Here is a 23,991-nt window from a genome sequence, read left to right as displayed (position 1 = left end):
CTGGAACAATATTTATAAAAGCCTCCAGGTCTTGTCACATCACATGTCTGTTGCGGTGGGTTTGTGTGTCGTTAACCTTGCAAGCCAGCTGGATTCTCGTGAGATCTTGAGATCAGATCACCCAACGAATTTTGTGAAAACAAAACCATCCATCTGGCAGTGTCAGGTTTGTCATCATGACACTGTTACACCCAACACAAGGATGCAAACGAATTGCTTTGTTTACATTTTAGAAGCTATTGAGGATTCCAAAATTACATCTGCCTTTTTTTATCCAGCCCTAAGGCAACTACATAATATCCTACCTTTAGACAATTTTAAGCATTCAAATAACACACAGAAAGGAGAAATGTCCAGTTGTATTTGTTATATTTATTGTTTTATCAAAGTGTCTTTCTCTCCCTTTCTAATTCTCTCACTTTAATATTCTTCCTCACTCTTTCTCTCACTAGTCTTTATCTGGTGCCAAATGTGTTTTAAAATGATCTGCATTGTGCCGAATGCCAGTAACACTTTACAATAAGGTACACAAAGGTACACAAATGTGATCGTTGTTACTATTAAACTAATGAGAAACTATTACTTAATGAATAGTTAATGATTAGCTAATGTCCTTTAATCATTAGTTAATGATTAAATAATAACCTTGCGTCGTCACCAGGCTCTTCTCCTCAAGAGCCTGGTACGCATTACTACAGGCAGGATGTCCCACCCGGTGTTCCGGTCCTGTGTTCTGGTCCGCAGTGTTTTCGTTCCCCCATAGAAATGCAGCAGTAGGCAGCCTAACCTTGCCAGTTGCTACGAGTTAGAGAAAAAATAAGCATGGACATACCAAACCAAGTATTCAAAGAAGTACTTGAAGAAACTTGCCAGTTCCATAACATTACGTCTGAATGGAACAGGAGAATTGAGCGGAATATTTTCCTGGAGTACAGCACTTTGGTTCCTACGTTTAGCCAGAAGTCACGGAACAAGGTTTTACATCCCACACTAGCCAGGGCAAACAGATCCTCATCTGCCACTGAGGCTCAGTAACCACATATCACCTTCATCCCATCCATCACCAACTGCCTAATGCCCCATTCACACCAAGACAAGAGTCCAACCAGGGTTATTCAATCCCAGGTTGATTTGGTGTCTGAAGGGGTTCACCCGCATTGCCGACTTGGCTTGGCGACCCACCTCGAGAGGTCGCCAAGTCGGACAAGGGTTGATTTTAGTGTGAATGGCACCACATGGGTTGCCAACAACCAGGCCTTAACTTAACAACAATTAGCCTGAGCTAATTGATAAGGGGCTTTCAGATAGCCTACAACTGATTTGTGCTGCTCGCCGCACAATTGACTAGTCTCTATGGCAATGGGTATTCATCACACTGTGCAGCGCCATCACACCATGCAGCGCCATCACACCGTGCAGCGCTGCCACACCGCGCAGCGCTCAAAGTTCAACCAAGTCCTTTCTGCATGCCACGCCGTGAGCTCACCGGGGGGTGCACGCTTTGCGAAAAGCGCCATGGCACGACGCAAGCCGATTCAGAAGTGTGTCAAGATGGCGGCATCTCTGGACTGAAGTGACAGTGGATTCTTGGTTGATTTGTCACTCATGCTCATTGATCGGTTCGATCCACAATATGTGAAACACGTATTGCATCTCCACTGTATTCATGTCAAAACCTTGGCTGTTCTCAAATCTACGTTATGTTCCCTTCCCGACGTCTGCAGGGGTGTTAAGCAGGGGTGTCGGTGTCAAACTCATTTACCTATAAATAACAACACCTCAAAATGTTCATGTTTCTTTTAGTGTAAAGAAGTAGGCCTACAGGGACATTTTGAAAACATACACATTTCTATAAAACAATTGGTTGACACGTTTAGGCTATTGGTTGACACGTTTAGGCTACTGCTGATGGCACGTATAATGACAATAGTCTGCTCGGTACATGAGGAAAACACTGAGAACATGTTTTCACATGGGGTTATCTCAGCTACCATAGGCTTATCAACCAACTATCAAGTCTATTGTCTGTAACTGTGCATCACAATTACGACGCAACTGTGCAATTCTTCTTAAGTCTTCAATACATTTCATTTATTTTATTAGTGCAATTTTCACAATTTGCAAAGTCATCCCGAGGGCCCTTGGACCCTTTGGCGGGCCGATTCTGGCCCACGGGCCATATATTTGACACGCTCGATTTAAGGTTTTATGTTTTTTTCATTAGGCTGGAATTCAATCAGGTCAATGGAAATCTTCCAAAATGGAGAGATAAGAATACGTTTTGGTTTTTTTTTGTTCTGGTTTAGTGGACTGTTCTCTGCTTCACTACAGAGAAGATGCTTTTATGGAGGAGCTATTGATTTAATTCCAGCCACCATGACACACACGCACACACGCACACACACACACACACACACACACACACACACACACACACACACACACACACACACACACACACACACACACACACACACACACACACACACACACACACACACACACACACACACACACACCTCTTATTCTAATTACGTCACTGAAATACCCAATATAATAAATGACACAATTTGAAGAAAAAATATCTTGCTGTTATGTGTTTAATTGGCCAGGCTAAAGACATCGGCGTTTGACGCTGAGAGGAGGGCGGGAACTAAACCGTTATTGACGTGTCAGCGCACCAATGGGAAGCCGGGGATGGTTCGCACGTTGGCACAATTGGCTTAATAAAGACTATTGCGTTCAAGCGTTGCAGCGATGATTGGGTGTGGGATTGTGCATTGAAAATCATCAAGATGGGATTGTTTGTTTGATCAGAGCCAGGCTGAGACTGACAGCCAGGCACAGGCAGACGATGCAGCAGAGGGCTGTTTTCAGCTGTGCGTGTGCGGGATTAGCCGCTAATAGCTTTGTTTGTGTGCAGGGCCGAGCCTAGCCGAGCCTCCAGCCGCGTCAGGTGGATGATGCAGTGATCCAGGTCGCCCCTATGGATCGCGTCAATGGATGTCTTCAAACCTGCTTTGGACAATAGTTTGAGTCCCAAGGCTTGCATTGCTGCATCGGATGAACCGGAGACAGATGAGACAGATGTTTTCCGCTGGCCAGCAGCACCGGTACCGGCTGCAGCACGCGTCGCCCAGGGCTTCTGGACCGCCGTGTTCGACTATGAGGCGAGCGCGGACGACGAGCTCAGCCTGCGGAAGGGGGACCTGGTGGAGGTCCTGTCCAAGGACTCCCTTGTGTCCGGAGACGAGGGCTGGTGGACCGGCGTGATAGCGGACCGGGTCGGCATTTTCCCCAGTAACTATGTGAGCAGCGGGAATGGCATCCAGGAGAAAGTACGGGACACTTCGCTGGAGGAGCAGGAGTACTACTCGGATTACTCAGTGCCTCCTCTGCACCGTGAGTATCCCATTGTGTCCTCACTGCCCTGCATGCCACAGCAAATGAAACCAATGTTCTACGATGGCTGAGATGGAGCACAGAGCTGTAGTGTCTTCCCTTGTCTTTGTTATAAGGCCACAGGAGCGCACGGTGAGATTGCCCTGTCATGGTAGGTAGGCGCAGCGCACTACTCCTCTTCCTGTTGGCCTAGAAACAGGCGCGGGCATCCTCTCGCAGCGGGCGGGCCAGCTTCAGGACCACATTACTTCATCTTCCAAACAAGCAGCCAGCACACGTCCACTGATGCCCAATGTCCTCATCATCTTCAGAGAGCATTCCTGAGCAGGATAGTCATCACGGGAAACGTCACTTTCTGATATTATCATTGGATATGATGATCTTTGTTATTGTTACTGTAAAGCAGCGTTTCATTGCATCATCCATTCTTATAGGCATCTGTGTTCCTGCACCATTTGAGCAGCAAGACTAGGGGAGTGAAAACTGTTCATCTGACAAATTGTGTTTGAGGAGGAAAAAGCCACTGCAGCTGAATGTCAAGCCAAGGCGGCCTCTAGCACACTTAGATACAGTAAGCATAAGCAGAATCTCCTATAGTGCACTGCACTGGAGCCAAATGTGAAAACACCATTACTTCTTATTGGCTGTACAAACTGTGCCAGAGGGATGCTGTGCAGTTACATAGGCCTTTTAACTCTCTCACCTTTTAAAGCTCACATAGCCTATTTTCCCCACAGATTGTACCAAATCTCTGCAATATCTGCATCTAAGCATCACCTCTAAATGTGCCATTAAAACAGATGTGACCAGTGCATTGATTTAAGGCCATATGACTAAGACCAGCTCCATTTTTTTTTTGTCGCTCCACATTACTTCCACTGGCATTGTTAGCTGTCGCCGTCTTTGTTGGCTTTCATGTCTCATGCTCGGCGGCGGCTGGCTGGCCTACTTACACATCGCACCTGAAATATTCATCAAGGTCAGTCTGCGTTAGGTCAGTCTGCGTTAGGTCAGTCTGCGTTAGGTCAGTCTGCATTAGGAATTTACAATGTGAACATTACTGCTGCAGCCCATAACACAGACACGCATGCTCCACATCGCACACACACAACAATAAGTGCACTTGAATTTAAACACTCAGTGGAGAGGAGCATCTTCTCCACCCATCCTTCTTCTCCTGACGTCCAAGTCAGATTTCAGGACAGATGCTCAACCTCGTTTCACAGCACAAGGGGTAGTTAGATTTGGGGCAGCATGGTGACTTCCTGCTTTCAGAGATCATCCTTCAACTGGATGGCCTGATTTCAAGACCCTTGTTGGCAAGCATCCACCCTTCTGAAGTTCATTTGAGCAAGATACTGAGCCCTTACCAGCTACAGTGGGGCTGGTCTTTGAAGGACCCCAGTGGAAATAAGCAGGCTTCTAGTTTGTAACTTTACGCTGCTTTACTGGGCTATCCTTGGATCATTTTACTCTTCGATTTACATATTGTGTACTTTTTTTACTACAGTATTTGTAATGCTTTTATGTATTCTTGATCCAAAATAAACCAAAGGTCTGTAGATTAGCCTGACCTCCAACCTCCATGGAGAGGGAAGAGCAAACATAATTTCCCACAGCGATCAATAATGTATCACATTGTTATTATATTTGGAAATATGGGTCCCCCCCTTGTCTCTCTTAACTCTAAATTCTAACTGTGGTCTCTTCTCCCGTCTCTCCTCAGTTCTGGAGATTGAGTTCTCAGAGTTGATCCTGGAGGAGATCATCGGGGTGGGCGGTTTTGGAAAAGTGTACCGTGCAGTATGGCATGGTGAAGAGGTGGCGGTGAAGGCGGCGCGGCGGGACCCCGAGGAGGATCCGGGACAGACTTTGGAGAGCGTGCGGCAGGAGGCCAAGCTGTTCGCCATGCTCCATCATCCCAACATCATGGCTCTCCTGGGGGTTTGCCTGCAGGAGCCCAACCTGTGCCTGGTGATGGAGTTCGCCCGGGGCGGCCCGCTCAACCGGGCGCTCTCAGGCAAACGCATACCTCCCTGCACGCTGGTGGACTGGGCCGTGCAGATCGCCCGCGCCATGCTCTATCTCCACAGCCAGGCCATCGTCCCCATCATTCACCGAGACCTCAAGTCCAGCAACAGTAAGCCTGTCTCTCTCTGTGGCTCATCACCATGACAAGGCGATTATTCAAGTGTGAGGAAATGCTGTGTCACAGTGATAGCGTGCAGAGCAAAGTCTTCACTGTGACTTTGGCACAGTTTAAGGTTAAAGGTGGCCTAATATCAGATTGAATTGGGTGCATTAAGTCACTTTTAACGAGTTGCAGCGTCAATAGGTCTGTGGCACAGCCTTTGGTAGTCTGTAATGAACAGAAATGTAAAAGTCACATGTACACAATGGAAGGAGGAAGCTAGCTAAGTAGAGCAGATACCCATTGTTGGTTGGGCATTTTTGCCTTTATTGGATAGGGCAGTAGATAGACAGGAAAGGTGGGGAGAGAGAGAGAGAGAGAGAGAGAGAGAGAGAGGATGACATGTGGCAAAGGACCACGGGTTGGATTTGAACCCGGGTCGGCCACACAAAGGACTAAGCCTTAGTGGTACGCGCTCTACCAGGTGAGCCACCAGGGACGCCCCAATATAAAATGTTTGGCCATTTGCTTGTAGCACCTCATCCTCTATCTTTGAACCAAACAGTTGAAAATACAGGGGAGGGGCTTGTTTCCAGAGAGAGTATGGACAGTGAGAAGGTTTTGGAAAGGCAGGAATCTCAACGTCTGGATCGTTGAGTCATTACTCATTAGTATTAATCAACCCCCCCTAGAGCTGCAACGATTAATCGATTAATCGATTAGTTGATCGACAGAAAATTAATCGACAACTATTTTGATAATCGATTAATCGTTTTGAGTACAATTTTAAGAGAAAAGGTCTAAATTCTCTGATTCGAGCTTCTTAAATGTGAATATTTTCTGGTTTCTTTACTCCTGTGTGACAGTAAACTGATATTATCTTTGAGTTGTGGACAAAACACGCTCTCAAATGTCTCAAAGACATTTGAGGGCGTCATCTTGGGCTTTGGGAAACACTGATCGTCATTTGCTACCATTTTCTGACATTTTATAGACCAAACAACTAATCGATTAATCGAGAAAATAATCGACAGATTAATCGATTATGAAAATAATCGTTAGTTGCAGCCCTAACCCCCCCACAGATGTATTATGGTCATTTTGTGCTGCGGGATAGTAAAATTCTTACTTAATGCCATTTAAAATACAATAATATAACACCATGCTGAACTCTGTACTAAACAAGCTGTTACATTCAGTGGTGCTAGTTTGTGTAGAAATGTAGTGTGTAGAAAGAAAAAGGTGTGTGTGTGTGTGTGTGTGTGTGTGTGTGTGTGTGTGTGTGTGTGTGTGTGTGTGTGTGTGTGTGTGTGTGTGTGTGTGTATGTGTGTGCGTGCGTGCGTGTGTGCGTGCATGCGCGCGCGTGCGTGCGTGTGTGTGTGTGTAATCTTGCATTTTACCCGGCTGGATCCCCTAAATCCCAAGCCTATTACCGGGGATTTAACCATTGCTCTGCCGCAGCCTCACCATTGGAGGCTCAAACAACATATACAACCAACTTCCTGCTTCCCATTGGCCCAATTCTCTGGTGATCAGCTCAGGCTCTTGACTGCCATTGGTCACTTTAAAATGTTAAGCCAGTCTAACTAGTTGCCATCCAGGGCTCAGTAAAAGAAGAGGAAGAAATGGAAGCAGCAGCTTCTCTTTTCTGTATCCGTATAATTGGACAGTAGAGAATATGTTTGATTGCATCTGTGCATCTTGTTTGCTCAAATGCTTGTGTGCAGAAACAAACGGTGGATGCACACCCTGTTTTGGCATTTCTTTAATACCCTGTGACACAGGGTTAGAGATGGCTATGCTGTGTGTATGCCTTTATACATTATTGACTTCACAACTGTACCATATCTCACATGGTTACTGAACACACAGCAGCTCTCTGTAGCACTCTCGTTCAGTAGTTGCCCATAAAAATCTCTGTTTTAGCAACATTCACCAAACTCTTTGGAATCATCAGACATTCGCTGATGGGGAGATGTGGTGAAAAGCTGAGTGGGATCGGTTTTTAGATTACATGTGGGGCAAACTATAAATCCTGGGCGCAGACATAAAGTAATGCATGCCTCAAGAACAACATTTAGAACAAACGCCTCCTCAATCTCCTCCTTACTTTCTTTTTATTTGTGTCTTCAGTGATTGTTCATTTAGAGATCCTCATCAATCTACCGGTACTAGTTTTTGTGTAGTAAAATCAGTGGTGGAAAGAGTAGGCCACTAAAAGTAAAGGTGAAAAGTAGCTAATGTAAAATGTAGTAAAAGTTACTGAGTTACTTTTTAGAAGAGAGAACGTTGTTAGATGTGATTTTCCATAGCCTCCAATTCTAAGATGACAGAGATCAGACTCTTTTAATTGGAACATTTGGAAATTACAAAATGAAGTGCACAAATAAAGAAAAGCCAGATTACTTTTCTCATTGTGAATCACTCAACAATTTGTCAATTTATTATTCAGTTTCTGATGCTGGTGGATGTGATTTTAAAATGTAGTGAAGTACAATACTTAAAGCTGCATTCAGCTATGTTTTTGTGTTCAAATAAGTGTTAAATTGCTCTATATTCTGACAGCAATCACTGAAATAGAGTGTTTGGTCAGTGACTTGAAACCCCTCACCCCCCGCTGTCCTCTATCTCTCTCCTGTAGTCCTGCAGGCAGGGCGGACATATCTCCGCAACCGTAACTCGTAGAGACTCATTGATGGCAGCATTATATTATAGTCCATTACAGGCATCACGATTGGACCTTCCGTTTCTCAGAAAATGTTTCAGAGAAAACCTTTCTCTGATTGGATAGTTTGAGGTCGCCGCCAATTTTGATCCAATCAGAGAAAAGTTGAAATTTTCTGAGAAACGGAAGGTCCAATCGCCATGCCTTTAAAGGACTAAAGGATGTATTTTTTCACCCCGAATCCAATGCCGCCATCCGTGAGTACGTCTGCCCTGCCTGCAGGACTACAGGAGAGAGATAGAGGACAGTTGGGGGTTTCAAGTGACTGACCAAACACTCTATTTCAGTGATTGCTGTCAGAATATAGAGCCATTTAACACTTATTTGAACACAAAAACATCGCTGAATGCAGCTTTAAGGACAAATGTACTGAAGTAAAAGTAAAATCATTCTTAGAGAATTTACTTCCTCCTTTTCAACAACCACTTCCCTTTCCCATAACGTGTGATGTCATTTGGTGCATGCTCTTATCTAAAGCACCTTACATTACTGAGTGTGAGTGTATGCATTTGGAGCATGAGGAAGTGGACCTTCACCCTGGCTTTAGTCCATGTTCTACCTCCTTGAACTGGCTCTTGTCCATGTTCTACCTCCTTGAGCTCCACACGACATGGTCTTGACCACGTGTCGGGGTTTAGTAGTTTCTTTTGGAAACAGCCTCTGTAGCATTTATATAGCCACATGAGCAGCAGATGAAGTGTCCCTTGATGTCCACCACAGCCTGGAGACACACCCTCTCCACTGGGCACAGCCACAGCAGATGGCCTGGCATTGTGGAGCTGAATGGGAGAGAGAGCATGTGGTTATGGAGGAGAGAGAGCTGCTTTGCTGTCGTACATTGGGATTGGCTTCTAGTGCCTATTAGAGCAAAAGGGTGTGCCGAAAACAGACTATTTCTGTAGTTTAATTGTGATATCTGTGTACGGTTGAGATCTAGGCTACTGTTGTAAAACCACTTAGTGAGATTCTTAGCGTTGATCAAAGGTCTGTATTTTTCATCTCTGCTTTCCTCTGTCTTAATGGCTGAACACTTGATGGTTTCCCTCTCTCTTGTGCTCTCTCCTGTTCTCTACTCTGCTTTTATCCTTCCAATCCTTTCATCACTGCCTCCCACCAACCGCACCCTGTTTTGTTCATTTGACCGTGTATCTCATTTTTGCGTTTCCACCTGCTTTTGTGTTTCATTGTGGACCTGCTCCTGCTGCTTGCCCCTCCCCACATTTCAATCCTGGTAATGATTACCTGAAACCTTTTGCTTTACCGCCAATCCACCTATCGGTCTGCACACATGATTACTCCCCCACCTCCTCCCACCTCCCCCTCCATCTTTCAATCTGCCCATCCAACCGAAACCCCCCTCTCATCACTCCCCACATCTCCCCCACCCAACGTCTCCTGGATGGTCCGTCTCTCCGCTCCAGTCCTAATCCTCGAGCGGGTTGAGATGGAAGACCTTAGCAACAAGACTCTGAAGATCACAGACTTTGGCCTGGCTCGAGAGTGGCACCGCACGACCAAGATGAGCGCCGCCGGCACCTATGCCTGGATGGCTCCCGAGGTTATCCGTTCATCCACCTTCTCCAAGGGTAGCGACGTCTGGAGGTGGGCAGAACAGGGGGGCGGATGCAGCCGTGAGCTGCATCTGTTCTGCAGGTTGTAGAACTGGGCTGAAATCAGAACCAGAAGAACTTTCACCACCAAGCACACAAAAATGCACTCTCCTGGTGGCAATGGTGCAGAAAGTAAAACAGAGTAACAGCTGAAATAGTAACACAGCTCATACTGACACATGGTATGCAAACAGGACATAATAAGATGGGTGCAATACATACAATGGAAATTAGACTATTCATATCACTCTATTAAAATACACATTCAAATTCACTAAATTAGAGCATCATGTGTTTTTCATTTAATGAAGCAATATTATAATTGACTTATACAGTCTGATACAATACATTCAGGCGGTGTGATGACAAAACACTGGGTCAATGGGTCAGCATGGGGGAAATCCTCTCGTTCTCCCCATTCAGCATAGTTAGCATTTAGCTGCTAGCCCAGCCCAGGCAGACAGGATCACAGATTCAACCACCGCAGTAAACGCACATCTGAACAGACGCCTATGTACCTATCCCCAATCCTGTAGTGTAGAGCCACAGCACCGTCCTTTGATGAGTCAGCCCATTGAGATATATGGGGGGGGGGGTTCCCCCACCGTCTAGTCTCGTGCGCCAGCTGTAGTAACATTTTGTGGGCGTTCCCAGACAGACCGACTGTATCTATATAATCTAATGATACAATATAGCAATACATATACATTGTCTATTGTTGTTGTCATTGAACAGTGAAGCACAAATTGCATACTGTAGTAGACATATACTTGATTAATAACAATAAATTAATTTCCATATTACTATTCACTGTGATCACAGTGGTTTATACTTCATTTCAGCCCCATTTGTTATTAGTCCAATTTCTGCTGCTTTAGACACAAGTTAACAACATTTGAGCCTATTTGTCTTTGTTCTGACATGAACCACATTGAGCTCCGATTTAAGAATTTGCATAGTTCTCTTTTAAGACTCCAAAAGTAAAGCTGAACTTGTACGTGTAAACATTCTGCATACCTGCATTAATTTCCATATTTAATGATGCTATGTGTGATTAATAGCTTCTTCATTATAGTCCCATTTGTCGCTCTCATTTCCCTGTCTTCTGCTGATCTGGCTCAGTGCGCAGACACGACCAACTGCAGTGAGATTAACAGTCCAGCACAGCTAATTCCTGACTGAATGTGGGGTTTCCTGTTGTAAAACGGGATTTAAGGGTGATAGATGAGAGAGCCAAGAGGAGGCAGTGTGCATTATAACACCAGTTATGAGAGAGGCAAGAGGAGGCAGTGTGCATTATAACACCAGTAATGAGAGAGGCAAGAGGAGGCATTGTGCATTATAACACCAGTGATGAGAGAGGCAAGGGGAGGCAGTGTGCATTATAACACCAGTGATGAGAGAGGCAAGATGAGGCATTGTGCATTATAACACCAGTGATGAGAGAGGCAAGAGGAGGCAGTGTGCATTATAACACCAGTGATGAGAGAGGCAAGAGGAGGCAGTGTGCATTATAACACCAGTGATGAGAGAGGCAAGAGGAGGCAGTGTGCATTATAACACCAGTGATGAGAGAGGCAAGAGGAGGCAGTGTGCATTATAACACCAGTGATGAGAGAGGCAAGAGGAGGCAGTGTGCATTATAACACCAGTGATGAGAGAGGCAAGAGGAGGCAGTGTGCATTATAACACCAGTGATGAGAGAGGCAAGAGGAGGCAGTGTGCATTATAACACCAGTGATGAGAGAGGCAAGATGAGGCATTGTGCATTATAACACCAGTGATGAGAGAGGCAAGAGGAGGCATTGTGCATTATAACACCAGTGATGAGAGAGGCAAGAGGAGGCAGTGTGCATTATAATACCAGTGATGAGAGAGGCAAGAGGAGGCAGTGTGCATTATAACACCAGTGATGAGAGAGGCAAGAGGGGGCAGTGTGCATTATAACACCAGTGATGAGAGAGGCAAGAGGAGGCAGTGTGCATTATAACACCAGTGATGAGAGAGGCAAGAGGAGGCATTGTGCATTATAACACCAGTGATGAGAAAGGCAAGAGGAGGCAGTGTGCATTATAACACCAGTGATGAGAGAGGCAAGATGAGGCATTGTGCATTATAACACCAGTGATGAGAGAGGCAAGAGGAGGCATTGTGCATTATAACACCAGTGATGAGAGAGGCAAGAGGAGGCAGTGTGCATTATAACACCAGTGATGAGAGAGGCAAGAGGAGGCAGTGTGCATTATAACACCAGTGATGAGAAAGGCAAGAGGAGGCAGTGTGCATTATAACACCAGTGATGAGAGAGGCAAGAGGAGGCAGTGTGCATTATAACACCAGTGATGAGAGAGGCAAGAGGAGGCAGTGTGCATTATAACACCAGTGATGAGAGCTGCAAGAGGAGGCATTGTGCATTATAACACCAGTGATGAGAGAGGCAAGAGGAGGCAGTGTGCATTATAACACCAGTGATGAGAGAGGCAAGAGGAGGCATTGTGCATTATAACACCAGTGATGAGAGAGGCAATGGGAGGCAGTGTGCATTATAATACCAGTGATGAGAGAGGCAAGAGGAGGCATTGTGCATTATAACACCAGTGATGAGAGAGGCAATGGGAGGCAGTGTGCATTATAACACCAGTGATGAGAGAGGCAAGAGGAGGCATTGTGCATTATAACACCAGTGATGAGAGAGGCAAGAGGAGGCAGTGTGCATTATAACACCAGTGATGGGAGAGGCAAGAGGAGGCAGTGTGCATTATAACACCAGTGATCATTATAACACCAGTGATGGGGAGACGAACGTCCTCACGAGTCCTAACCGGGAATGGGAATTACATTGGCTTCACTATCCATGCTTCTCAGTCTACGCTACCTGGGTCTAATTTTATACCTGGGTCTAATAGTATTTTATAATTTGTTGTAGTGTGGGTGTTGCATAAGACAATACAGTCGGCACCAGGAAGTGTAGTCAATCACAGCAAACATCAAACAAATACTATTTGTTAAAGATACTATAACGGCAATAACCCCACTAGTCTATTCTCCAGAATCGTATTCCTGGTTTGAAGCGAGTGTCTGTGTGTGGTCTTGACATTACGTCATTTGCTGTGGTGGATTCACATGAGTCAGTCACATGGATCTGTCATCTACATCCACCTGCACTCCACTGATGGCTTTTTCCATTTTCCCATTTCAATCTTCCCTGTCTCACACTGATCTCGCTTTAACCTTTTTTCACACAGAGGGTTACTGAACACACAGAGAGGGGTTACTGAACACACAGAGAGGGGTTACTGAACACACAGAGCGGTTACTGAACACACAGAGAGGGGTTACTGAACACACAGAGCGGTTACTGAACACACAGAGCGGTTACTGAACACACAGAGAGGGGTTACTGAACACACAGAGAGGGGTTACTGAACACACAGAGAGGGGTTACTGAACACACAGAGAGGGGTTACTGAACACACAGAGAGGGGTTACTGAACACACAGAGCGGTTACTGAACACACAGAGAGGGGTTACTGAACACACAGAGAGGGGTTACTGAACACACAGAGAGGGGTTACTGAACACACAGAGAGGGGTTACTGAACACACAGAGCGGTTACTGAACACACAGAGAGGGGTTACTGAACACACAGAGAGGGGTTACTGAACACACAGAGAGGGGTTACTGAACACACAGAGAGGAGTTACTGAACACAGAGAGGGGTTACTGAACACACAGAGGGGTTACTGAACACACAGAGAGGGGTTACTGAACACACATGCTCTTCTTCAGCAACATCTTGCTTCATATTCATTCATACACACAGTCAAGTTACAGTTAAATCAAGTGCCTTATCTCAACATGTATCAACTTCACACAACCTTTATTTATTGTATATCCCAGATTGCATTTGTGAATATGCTAAGGATCCTTTGCTAAGGATCACCATTTCCTATCTTTTTCTTTCATTTATTTGGAACATTGAAGTTATGGCGTCCTGCTGTGGGAGCTGCTGACAGGAGAGGTGCCGTTCCGGGGAATCGATGGTCTAGCGGTGGCTTATGGAGTGGCCATGAATAAACTGGCTTTGCCCGTTCCCTCAACCTGTCCCGAGCCTTTCGCACGACTTATGGAGGGTAAGAAGGAAAACATGCCTTGCCATGTTCAGACCTTATCCAGTGTCTAATGATTTTGTATTCTCCTCCAAACTAGCAGTTAAAGCACAGTGGTTGGTTAATGCATAAGCTCCCAAACCTTTTGTCAATCTTAGATGTCTAAACATCATCTAATTTTGTTAGCACACCTTGCAAGAAATAAGAATAAAATAAAAATCACTCCTCAAACACTGAACTGAAGTCAAAACAAATTCTGTTGTGCGGCAAAATTGACTTTGAGATTGTTATCATCTGTCACCGCAGACTGCTGGAGCCCAGACCCTCATTCCCGGCCACCCTTCACCAGTGTTCTGGACCAGCTGACGGCCATCGAGGAGTCTGGCTTTTTCGAGATGCCAGCAGAGTCGTTCCACTCTCTGCAGGATGACTGGAAACTGGAGATAAAGGAGATGTTTGATCAGCTGAGGACCAAGGAGAAGGTGAGACTGGCTGCTTTTTTGATTGATTCATTTAGAAAAATAATGGACACCCGCACAGTCTTCACTTGAACAAAAATGGAAATTTTAATACAACGTTTCGGTACAACACCTTTTTCAAGTATATACTGTATATACTTGAAAAAGGTCTTGTACCGAAACGTATTAAAATTTCCATTTTTGAGCAAGGTGTCCATTCTTTTTCTAAGTGATTCTACTCCACCTACGCACCTGCCACAAGACTTCTCAGGTGTGCAAGAGACTTTGGTTGATTCATTCATTAAATTCATTTCCCAATTAAGAATTTGAACAGTTGCCCTAGAATACACAATTACAAATTCTTAAAAACGGCAGTCTGTTCTGACATGCATCCTTTGTTGATACAGTATGCTAGTATCTGTTGGCATCATGGTTATTCTTACTTAGTAATTTCAGGAGAACGAAGGAAGCTTTAGGGATGAGATTATAATCCAGCCTTATTAAAACGATATTTGCTCACCCTTTTCTTTTTTGACCCACCAGGAGCTGCGTTCGTGGGAGGAGGAGCTGAGTCGAGCCGCGCTGCAGCAGAAGTGCCAGGAGGAGGCGCTGAGGAGGCGTGAGCAGGAGCTGGCGGAGCGGGAGATCCACATCCTGGAGCGAGAGCTTAACATCATCATCCACCAGCTGTACGAGGAGAAGCCCCGCGTGGAGAGCAGGCAGGGCAAGTTCCGCCGCAGCCGCCTTAAACTCAAGGATGGGAACAGGATCAGCTTGCCCTCAGGTACTGTCCACTGACTACACTGCTGTGTGGTAGACATGTCCACTGACTACACTGCTGTGTGGTAGACATGTCCACTGACTACACTGCTGTGTGGTAGACATGTCCACTGACTACACTGCTGTGTGGTAGACATGTCCACTGACTACACTGCTGTGTGGTAGACATGTCCACTGACTACACTGCTGTGTGGTAGACATGTCCACTGACTACACTGCTGTGTGGTAGACATGTCCACTGACTACACTGCTGTGTGGTAGACATGTCCACTGACTACACTGCTGTGTGGTAGACATGTCCACTGACTACACTGCTGTGTTGTAGACATGTCCACTGACTACACTGCTGTGTGGTAGACATGTCCACTGACTACACTGCTGTGTGGTAGACATGTCCACTGACTACACTGCTGTGTGGTAGACATGTCCACTGACTACACTGCTGTGTGGTAGACATGTCCACTGACTACACTGCTGTGTGGTAGACATGTCCACTGACTACACTGCTGTGTGGTAGAGATAGACCATATAAGAAATATGGATATAGCTCCTGTGATGTTACACATCTTTTTGTGGACACCAGTGTTGAAGCCTTGAGTTTTGGCATTTTCACCGTCGTCATCTTGGTTATTTTGAGCCAGAAGTGGCGTAAATTTGGACCAGAAGAGCCACAGCACGGCCTGTTATTGATCCGTGATCGGTGAGCTGCGCGATCACTGGACAGGCGACCTGTTAATCATGCCCCTGCTTTATCGTCAATTTTACTCAAAATGGGACCATAATTTACAAAACTAACATCATGCTATATTTTTTTGCTATATTTTATGTCAGGGTTTTTTCAGATTTTCTCCCCAATTGTACTTGGCCAATTCCCTGTGCCAGTCGTCGCTCCACCCACTCTGCCGATCTGGGGAGAGTTATAGACTAGCACATGCTTTCTCTGATACATGTGTTGTGCAGTCACCAGCCGCTTCTTTTCACTTGACAGCGAGGAATGACGTGTCCCGCAGGACCATGTCGGTGTTGGTGTGACGTATATTGTGCGAGATGAGAGATGTAGTTGTTTGAACGGTTTCATACAAAACTAAACGTTATGTTTCAGTTTCACGACAAACTGCGACTTTCTTGACATGCGAAATTATCTTTTAAATTGACAAAATTTCCATGTGGACTTCATGGCACAATTCACGGGATCGTTCAAGAAAGTATCGTCTCTCACCATTCATATTCTTTTGAAGATCTTGGTACGCATGCTGAAGCAGGAAGTGACATTTCTTAATTGAGCATTTAGCTTCACTCTACTTTCTGTTCTTACGTTTTTCTGCGATTGCTATCTCTTCCCTGTGCTATGACGCCCACAGCAGCGAACATCATTGAAGTAACAATTTCAGCCAAATGGGGTATTTAGGCATGTATACACAGGGTCTCTAAACTGATAATGTGTAATATATCCTACTTATTTATTGGTAGCAAAGTTGCAATTGTGCATATTACATCTTTAAAAAAATATGTTGTGTATTCAGATGCCCACAGAGTACAGATGATTGATTGATTGATTGATTTTATTGGGCAAAAGTACAGACAAAAGTACATCCCAGAGGATAACACGTAAAAGCGTACTTAAACACTTAAACACTTCCAACATGGTCCTCGTTGGTGGACAAAACAACAAATAAAAGGAAACAACAAGGAAAACAATACATAAAAACATTCCAAAGAAAGTCAGAGATACAGTTTGACATTAACTACACAACCTTCAAGCCTAGAGACTGGGAAGGAATACTGGATTTCTCCAGGGAGATTAACCCTGACCTGACATTTAGGGATGGCGCTACCTTGATAGTCAGAGGGAGACTATTCCATAATAATAGTATTATAACCAGTATTATAAAAAGAACTCCGAGCGGCAGATACACATAATACATACACCTTATATTAGAAGAACAAGAAATTATATTGGAAGAAGAGGGAAGAAAACACAAATATTTGATAATTACATTTTTTGTTTGGAACCCCCCGATTTAGATTTTCAGCACAAAATCACCGTGCAGGCTTCACCCTCACATGAGCGGCGCAGGAGTTTTCTCAGCAGCGGCTCCAGCCCTCCTGCCAGTCCACCCATGCTGCCCCGCCTGAGAGCAATCCAGCGTAAGCAACTGTCCGCATTCAATATCAACATTTCAATGAAATCAAATTGACCTTATTTATCGTGGAATGCAGCAGGCAAGTCTATATACACTGAGTTTTCACAGTTGAATCAATTATTCATATCAAACGATTTAATATTTGGCCTTTGATATCAGTCGTCTAAATTTAATCCATTTGAAATGGGTCTTGTGTTGCAGTCACTCCGGGGGAGGGCTGTACGGCCTGGGGTCGCAACGCAGGAGAGGACGAGGAGGAGAGGAAGGGGTCCAGGAAGAAGGGCAGGTCCCGTGGCTCCGGGCCCCTCAGGGAGCACAGTGCTGACGCCAGGTAAACACACCTCAACCCAATTCACTCAACCTTTTTAGTCAGGAAATAGACTTTCCCCAGCTTTTTTAGCTGGTATAAAAATATAAACTACAGTAATATAAAAACTGAAAATAATACTGTTCTGAAAATATTTCGAGAACATTCAAAGGGGCATTAAGCAAACTATGACTTATCAATCTTAATTGGTAACCTAGGGATTGGGAGTGTCTTGGCGCTGGGTGGAGAGTTCAGGACAGTTTTGAAAGCCACAAATCTCAGCAGCTGGTGAAGTAATATTGTTAATTCATTGGTATTGATCAATAAACCTATCAAACCTTTGCAGATATATTATGGTTATTTCTTGCTGTGAGACAGTGAAAATCTTACTTATTTACACTTTAAAATAAATACAGTAATACAATTAGAATAGATTTTTCTATTCTGTTGATGGTTGTTCCCCTCATAGTGAGTATAAGGAGTGCGTCGTTTTGTCTCTCTCTTTTCACATAGCAGGCTTATGAAAATCAGCACTTTATTGAAGACAAGGCTTTTATTCATATTTCTCCTTTTGACCCGACAGTGTGAAGCCTGCCCATGAAGCGAGCAGGCAGCGCTCCTGCAGCGCCCCGAACCTGCGCCGCTCCCCTCGACACAGCCCAGCGGTGCCTGGAGTGCCAAGCCTGGTGGAGATGGGTAAGCAGGGCTGGCTTAGCGGCTGTGTTTTCCCTGGCATGAAAATGCTCTGCATAATCATGCAGGGAGCAGCTGGAGCCTAAAGGCTAGAGAAGTGGGCTTGTGGCAGGAAGGACGCTGTGAGTCCACAGACTGGCTGGGAACATCTGGATGGGGAGAGTGAGTCAAGACAAGTCTGTGGTTCAACTTGGCAACTCTCAGCTGTGGATGTGCGTAAATGTATGACTATGAACCGGGTGTTGCTGAAAAGAAGCATGCATACTCGGCAATCCATACCTGGATAAATGGAATTAAAATAATGAGGATATAGTAGTAAGTCTTAGTTAAAAAAATAACTAACCCAAACCCAAATCTGTGTAAAGCCTGTCATAATGATGTTAATGCAAGTACAGTATACATCAAGTAGCAGTTCGATATTAAAGTCGAGCTGAACCCAAGAATGACTTTTCTTTTCTTTTAGTTCAAATACCTGGGTATGCAGTGCACCTATTTAATAATGTATGCAAAACAAATCACAACAATCTAATTTCTTTAGTTTTTCACACTTTTTCACATCAAAAGTTCGTTTTTCAAGATTTCATTGATAACAGTAATTTACAGTTTGCTGACGTCACCTTGTACTATCCAATTTCTACCCCATTTCAACCAATCATATCACTACATGCAGCTGTCAATCAAATCTTCATTTCTGGATAATTTTCTCTTCTAAATGAAGTCGAAAATGGCGCCTAGTGCCTCTCATCTGGCAGAATTCCTATCCCATAAACTAACTACTAACTTGGCCAATTGTTAGAAACATGAACAAAAAACAAAAACTATAATCTCTAAGAATGCAAAGAAATGTAACTGGCTCGTTAAAACGCGCATTCCAGGGATATCGTATCGTTACAGCAACGATAATGGCGCGCATCCGAGAGCTTGGTTGTCAGGGGTTGCACCTCGGAGATTCCAGGCCGACGTGCTGCACTCTCCGCTCGGCAACACGAAGGCAGCTGGCTGCCTGCGGGTCGCTGACATCCACTCCTCCCGTCAAAAGGCTCTTCCCGAGGGGAGCGCCACAACACGACTGAATCCCACTCGATTTGGAGGCGGAACACGCCAGGATTGGCCAAAGCCCAATCCAGTCCCCGCCTCTCAACCTGTCATCTTAGACAAACTATGTTTTCAGTCTGCAACGGACTCATTATGCACGTGACGAACAGGTTCAGTTCGACTTTAAAGGACCACTTTGCCGATTATCAACCAGCTTTGCATCATTACAAAATCAGTGGTACTGGTATATGTGAATGAACAGTGACTATGTTTACATGCACACAATATTCCACTATTATTCGGAAAATGACAATATTCAGAATTTGATAAGGGTCATGTAAACAGCACATTCCAGTTGCATTTTCCGAATGTGGCCTTTTTAGCATTTTCCGATTAAGACATCTGGGTTATTCCAGTATTATTCGTGTTTTAGGAGGATTCTTTGATCATGTTTACAGTGTATTCGCATTCGGAATATGCGTCTCAATCAGGGTTTTTACCGCAGTTTGCGACCCATGTTGCCTGTTTGTGGTCAACTGATGTGTGCTAGAAAGTGCTAGAAGAGGCGATATAATTATTATAATCCGTCATCTCTGGCATGCGAACAGAAAAGCCCACATTTCTGATTGGGAGGAGATGAGAAACATCGTTTGGTTGCCCGTGGAAGTCCAAAGTGCTTGCGAGCCTGCGAGGTAATAACGTAGGCTACTAGCCTACTTTTTATGAAAGACTTGGATGTGCAAATAATCGCAACGCCAAACTTTCCAGCAGCAAGCTCCTGAAATGGACCAAGTGATCCTGGTAAGAATAGCGCTGCTCTGTTTATTCTCAACAGAAAAAGTCCGCCTACCTGTATCTCTCTCTCTCCCCCCCACCTGGGAGGGCGAGCTAAGGCTGCATGTAAACAGGAATATTAGTGGATTATTCATTTAGTCGGAATATTGTCATTTTCCGAATATGGGCAAAAGCTGGAATATTGTGTGCATGTAAACATAGTCAATGTTTAACTTCCCTCCATCTTGCCTGACCCGGGAGCTCCCTGTTCATTTGCAGAACTTCCTGGTCCAAATGTCATAATGATGTCATTTGGTCCAGAAAACTCTGCGAATGAAGGTAGAGAACAATAATGATAGTGATAGTGACAGAATTAAGGTAGAGAACAATAATGATAGTGATAGTGACAGAATGAAGGTAGAGAACAATAATGATAGTGATAGACAGTGATAGTGACAGTAATAATGATAGTAATAGTGATAGTGACAGTAATATTGTGGCAAAACTGCTCCAAATGACATCATTATGACATTTGGTCCAGGAAGTTCTGTGAATGAATGGGGAGCTCTCGGTTCAGGCAAGATGGAGGGCCATTTGCATATTATATATATGACCAATTGTGTAATGATACAAAGCTGGTTGAAAATTGACCAAGTGGCCCTTTAAGCCATAATTAATATACATGTTTGCCTGTGAATCATCCTGTTTTCAGAGAATGAAGACTGCTGCTTCGCTACTGATGTAGAAGCCTCTCCTGGCCAGTCCTACCTCTGCGTCCCCTTCCAGAGGGAGGGCCACATGGCTGCAGCCGACAGTGATGGAGGAGAGTCCTGCCCCAGCAGCCAGGTCCCAGAGACGCCCCCGAGCCGGAAGAGTCCGAGCCGGAAGAGTCCTGGCGGGGGGCGGCGCTCCGAGCTGGTGCTGCTGGGCTGCGGCGCTCTGCTGGCTGCCGTGGGTCTGGGCTTCAACCTGCTCACTCTGGCCCAGCCCGAGGAGAGCATCAAACCGCGGTGGGAGGGTCTCTTCCACAGGACAGGGGGCCAGAGGCGGAGCACCAGCCCCCCGACTCGCAGACTGTTCCGACGGGAAAGCCCACTGAAACCCTCGGCGCCCTCGCTGCCCGAGCCCAGAGGCCTGCCCCCCTCTTTCACGCTGCTGTCCTTATCGTCCGTGTCTGACTGTAACTCCACTCGCTCGCTGCTACGTTCCGATAGCGAGGAGTTGTTGGTCGGCCGGCCGGCCACGCCACCCCGGCACGCCTCTGTCGCTCCTCCCGCCTCACAGCCTCAGACCGTTCGAGCCCCGGTCAACCCGCTGGTCAACACTCACCTGGAGAGCTTCAAGCGTAACCCCCGGCAGTCTCTCACACCCACCCACGTGCCCTGTAACCCCCGGCAGTCTCTCACACCCACCCACGTGCCCTGTAACCCCCGGCAGTCTCTCACACCCACCCACGTGCCCTGTAACCCCCGGCAGTCTCTCACACCCACCCACGTGCCCTGTAACCCCCGCCAGTCTGTCACACCCACCCACGTGCCCTGTAACCCCCGCCAGTCTGTCACACCCACCCACGTGCCCTGTAACCCCCGCCAGTCTGTCACACCCACCCACGTGCCCTGTAACCCCCGCCAGTCTGTCACACCCACCCACGTGCCCTGTAACCCCCGCCAGTCTGTCACACCCACCCACGTGCCCTGTAACCCCCGCCAGTCTGTCACACCCACCCACGTGCCCTGTAACCCCCGCCAGTCTGTCACACCCACCCACGTGCCCTGTAACCCCCGCCAGTCTGTCACACCCACCCACGTGCCCTGTAACCCCCGCCAGTCTGTCACACCCACCCACGTGCCCTGTAACCCCCGGCAGTCTGTTACACCCACCCACGTGCCCTGTAACCCCCGGCAGTCTGTTACACCCACCCATGTGCCCTGTAACCCCCGGCAGTCTGTTACACCCACCCATGTGCCCTGTAACCCCCGGCAGTCTCTCACACCCACCCATGTGCCCTGTAACCTCCGGCAGTCTGTCACACCCACCCACGTGCCCTCCGCCTCCTCACGCAGCTTACATCGAACCCCGTCAGACGGAGCCATCAAGAAGAGCTGTCCCGTGAATAATCTCCAACCTTTACCAGAAAAAACAACATTGGAAAACACAGGCAAGTGCCTCTCTCATTTCTTCTAGATGTACAGTATGTAGATATAAAGATTTGACCAATTTGGCCCATTGGAATGACAGAAATGACAAGGAGTCAGTGTTTCACCCAGAACTCTATTCATGTCAGGGTGGGAAAGCTTCTGAAACAGCAATTAGACCAACTTGGGACACTAAAACTCCATTGAATCTCAGACTAATGAAAGCATTAGTCCCATCTCATCTATTCAGTGGTAGGATAAACTCAGATACATAAGGCCTTTCAAAGAAGAAATGATTAACAATAATAAAAACCCCACTGCTGAACAATTAGATTAATACAGAAAATAAATTATACTTAATTGCCGGTGTTACAGACTGTTTTATATAACTGTAGTACTACTCTGAGAGGATTGTGGTGTATTAGCAATAGCATCATTGGCAGTGAACCGCATCGATTAGCCGATATCCGATATATAAACCTCCAATATTGGCCTGATAACAGCAGACTAAAATATTGGTTTAACCCAGGGGTTTTCAAAGTCTGAGACTGTGGGCCTCCCCACAGACAAAGCTTGGAAAAAGGCGCCCCCCTCACTCAATACCTGGATGCTTATAGGCTATGGGATTATGATTACTGGTATGTTATTTGCTCCCATAAACACTCAACAATTGTGCCAAAGATAGCCTGATATCGCTGTTTGACATACTTCAGACTACACCAAATACATAAGAAAAGGTCTGTCTAAAGGAATTTATTAGTTTCTGACTAATAAAAACAGTAAAATTGGGATAAAACAGTAAAATTGATAAATAATATAATGTTTTTTTTTACTTCCATTCACTGAGCCTCCCATGAAACGACTTGGAGCCCCCCTGGGGAGGCCGCATCTCACTATGAAACCTCCTGGTCTAACCCTGTGTGGAGTCATTCGTTTAGCTTGGGTATCCTCTCTTTTTACTTGACTAGGTGTCTTCAGAGGTTTAAAGGAAGACTGTTCTGACGTCCCCCGGCTCCCAGACCCAAACCTGGTGTTTCCTCCTACACCACGTCGCCGCTGCCCTCCTGAACGGCCCAAAACCCTAGACTTTGTGGCTCGGCCGCGGCCTTCACCGCGGGCGCGCTGTGACATGTTCTGGGCCGATGGGAGGCCCAGGGGCGAGTCCCCTGCCCACACCTCCAGCAGCACAGAGACCCCTCCCACTGTGGAGTTTGGGAGAGACGAGGTGGCAGTGCTGCCGACCCCCATGGAGGCCCCGACGCCCTACTCCCCACGCAGGAGCAACAAGCACCTGCTGGATCAGCACGACGAAGTGCAGTGCCGTGATGGAACTCTCCCTCTCTGCAGACCAGACCTCAGCTTTCCCAAAGACTCACCTTACCGCTACAGGCCTGGGTTCTGGTCCTAACTTACCGCTACAGGCCTGGGTTCTGGTCCTAACTTACCGCTACAGGCCTGGGTTCTGGTCCTAACTTACCACTACAGGCCTGGGTTCTGGTCCTAACTTACCGCTACAGGCCTGGGTTCTGGTCCTAACTTACCGCTACAGGCCTGGGTTCTGGTCCTAACTTACCGCTACAGGCCTGGGTTCTGGTCCTAACTTACCGCTACAGGCTTGGGTTCTGGTCCTAACTCGGCCCCTGTGTGTACAGATCCAGACCTCGGAACAGTTTCCAGTGAGGTAAT

At 46.1% G+C, this 23,991-nt stretch overlaps 1 protein-coding gene across 1 annotated transcript; it reads left to right on the top strand.

Annotated features, from left to right (window-relative positions):
* Nucleotides 1-2,999: 2,999 nt before the first annotated feature.
* Nucleotides 3,000-23,713, top strand: map3k9 (mitogen-activated protein kinase kinase kinase 9; the record flags this gene model as incomplete). The annotated part of the gene is made up of 12 exons (XM_083632880.1): nt 3,000-3,402; nt 5,129-5,542; nt 9,681-9,861; nt 13,855-14,003; nt 14,286-14,461; nt 14,981-15,221; nt 17,243-17,365; nt 17,563-17,692; nt 18,252-18,364; nt 20,883-21,586; nt 22,193-22,328; nt 23,274-23,713. 12 exons carry the CDS (start codon nt 3,000-3,002, stop codon nt 23,711-23,713), a joined length of 3,210 nt encoding a protein of 1,069 aa, XP_083489006.1.
* Between the last annotated feature and the right edge of the window lie 278 nt (nt 23,714-23,991).

The sequence above is a fragment of the Poromitra crassiceps genome (assembly GCF_964638095.1).
Source record: "Poromitra crassiceps genome assembly, chromosome: 3".
In the NCBI taxonomy this organism is placed as follows: domain Eukaryota; kingdom Metazoa; phylum Chordata; class Actinopteri; order Beryciformes; family Melamphaidae; genus Poromitra; species Poromitra crassiceps.
The sequence above is the reverse complement of the archived record's forward strand: the minus strand, read 5'-3'. Positions and strand labels throughout refer to the sequence as shown.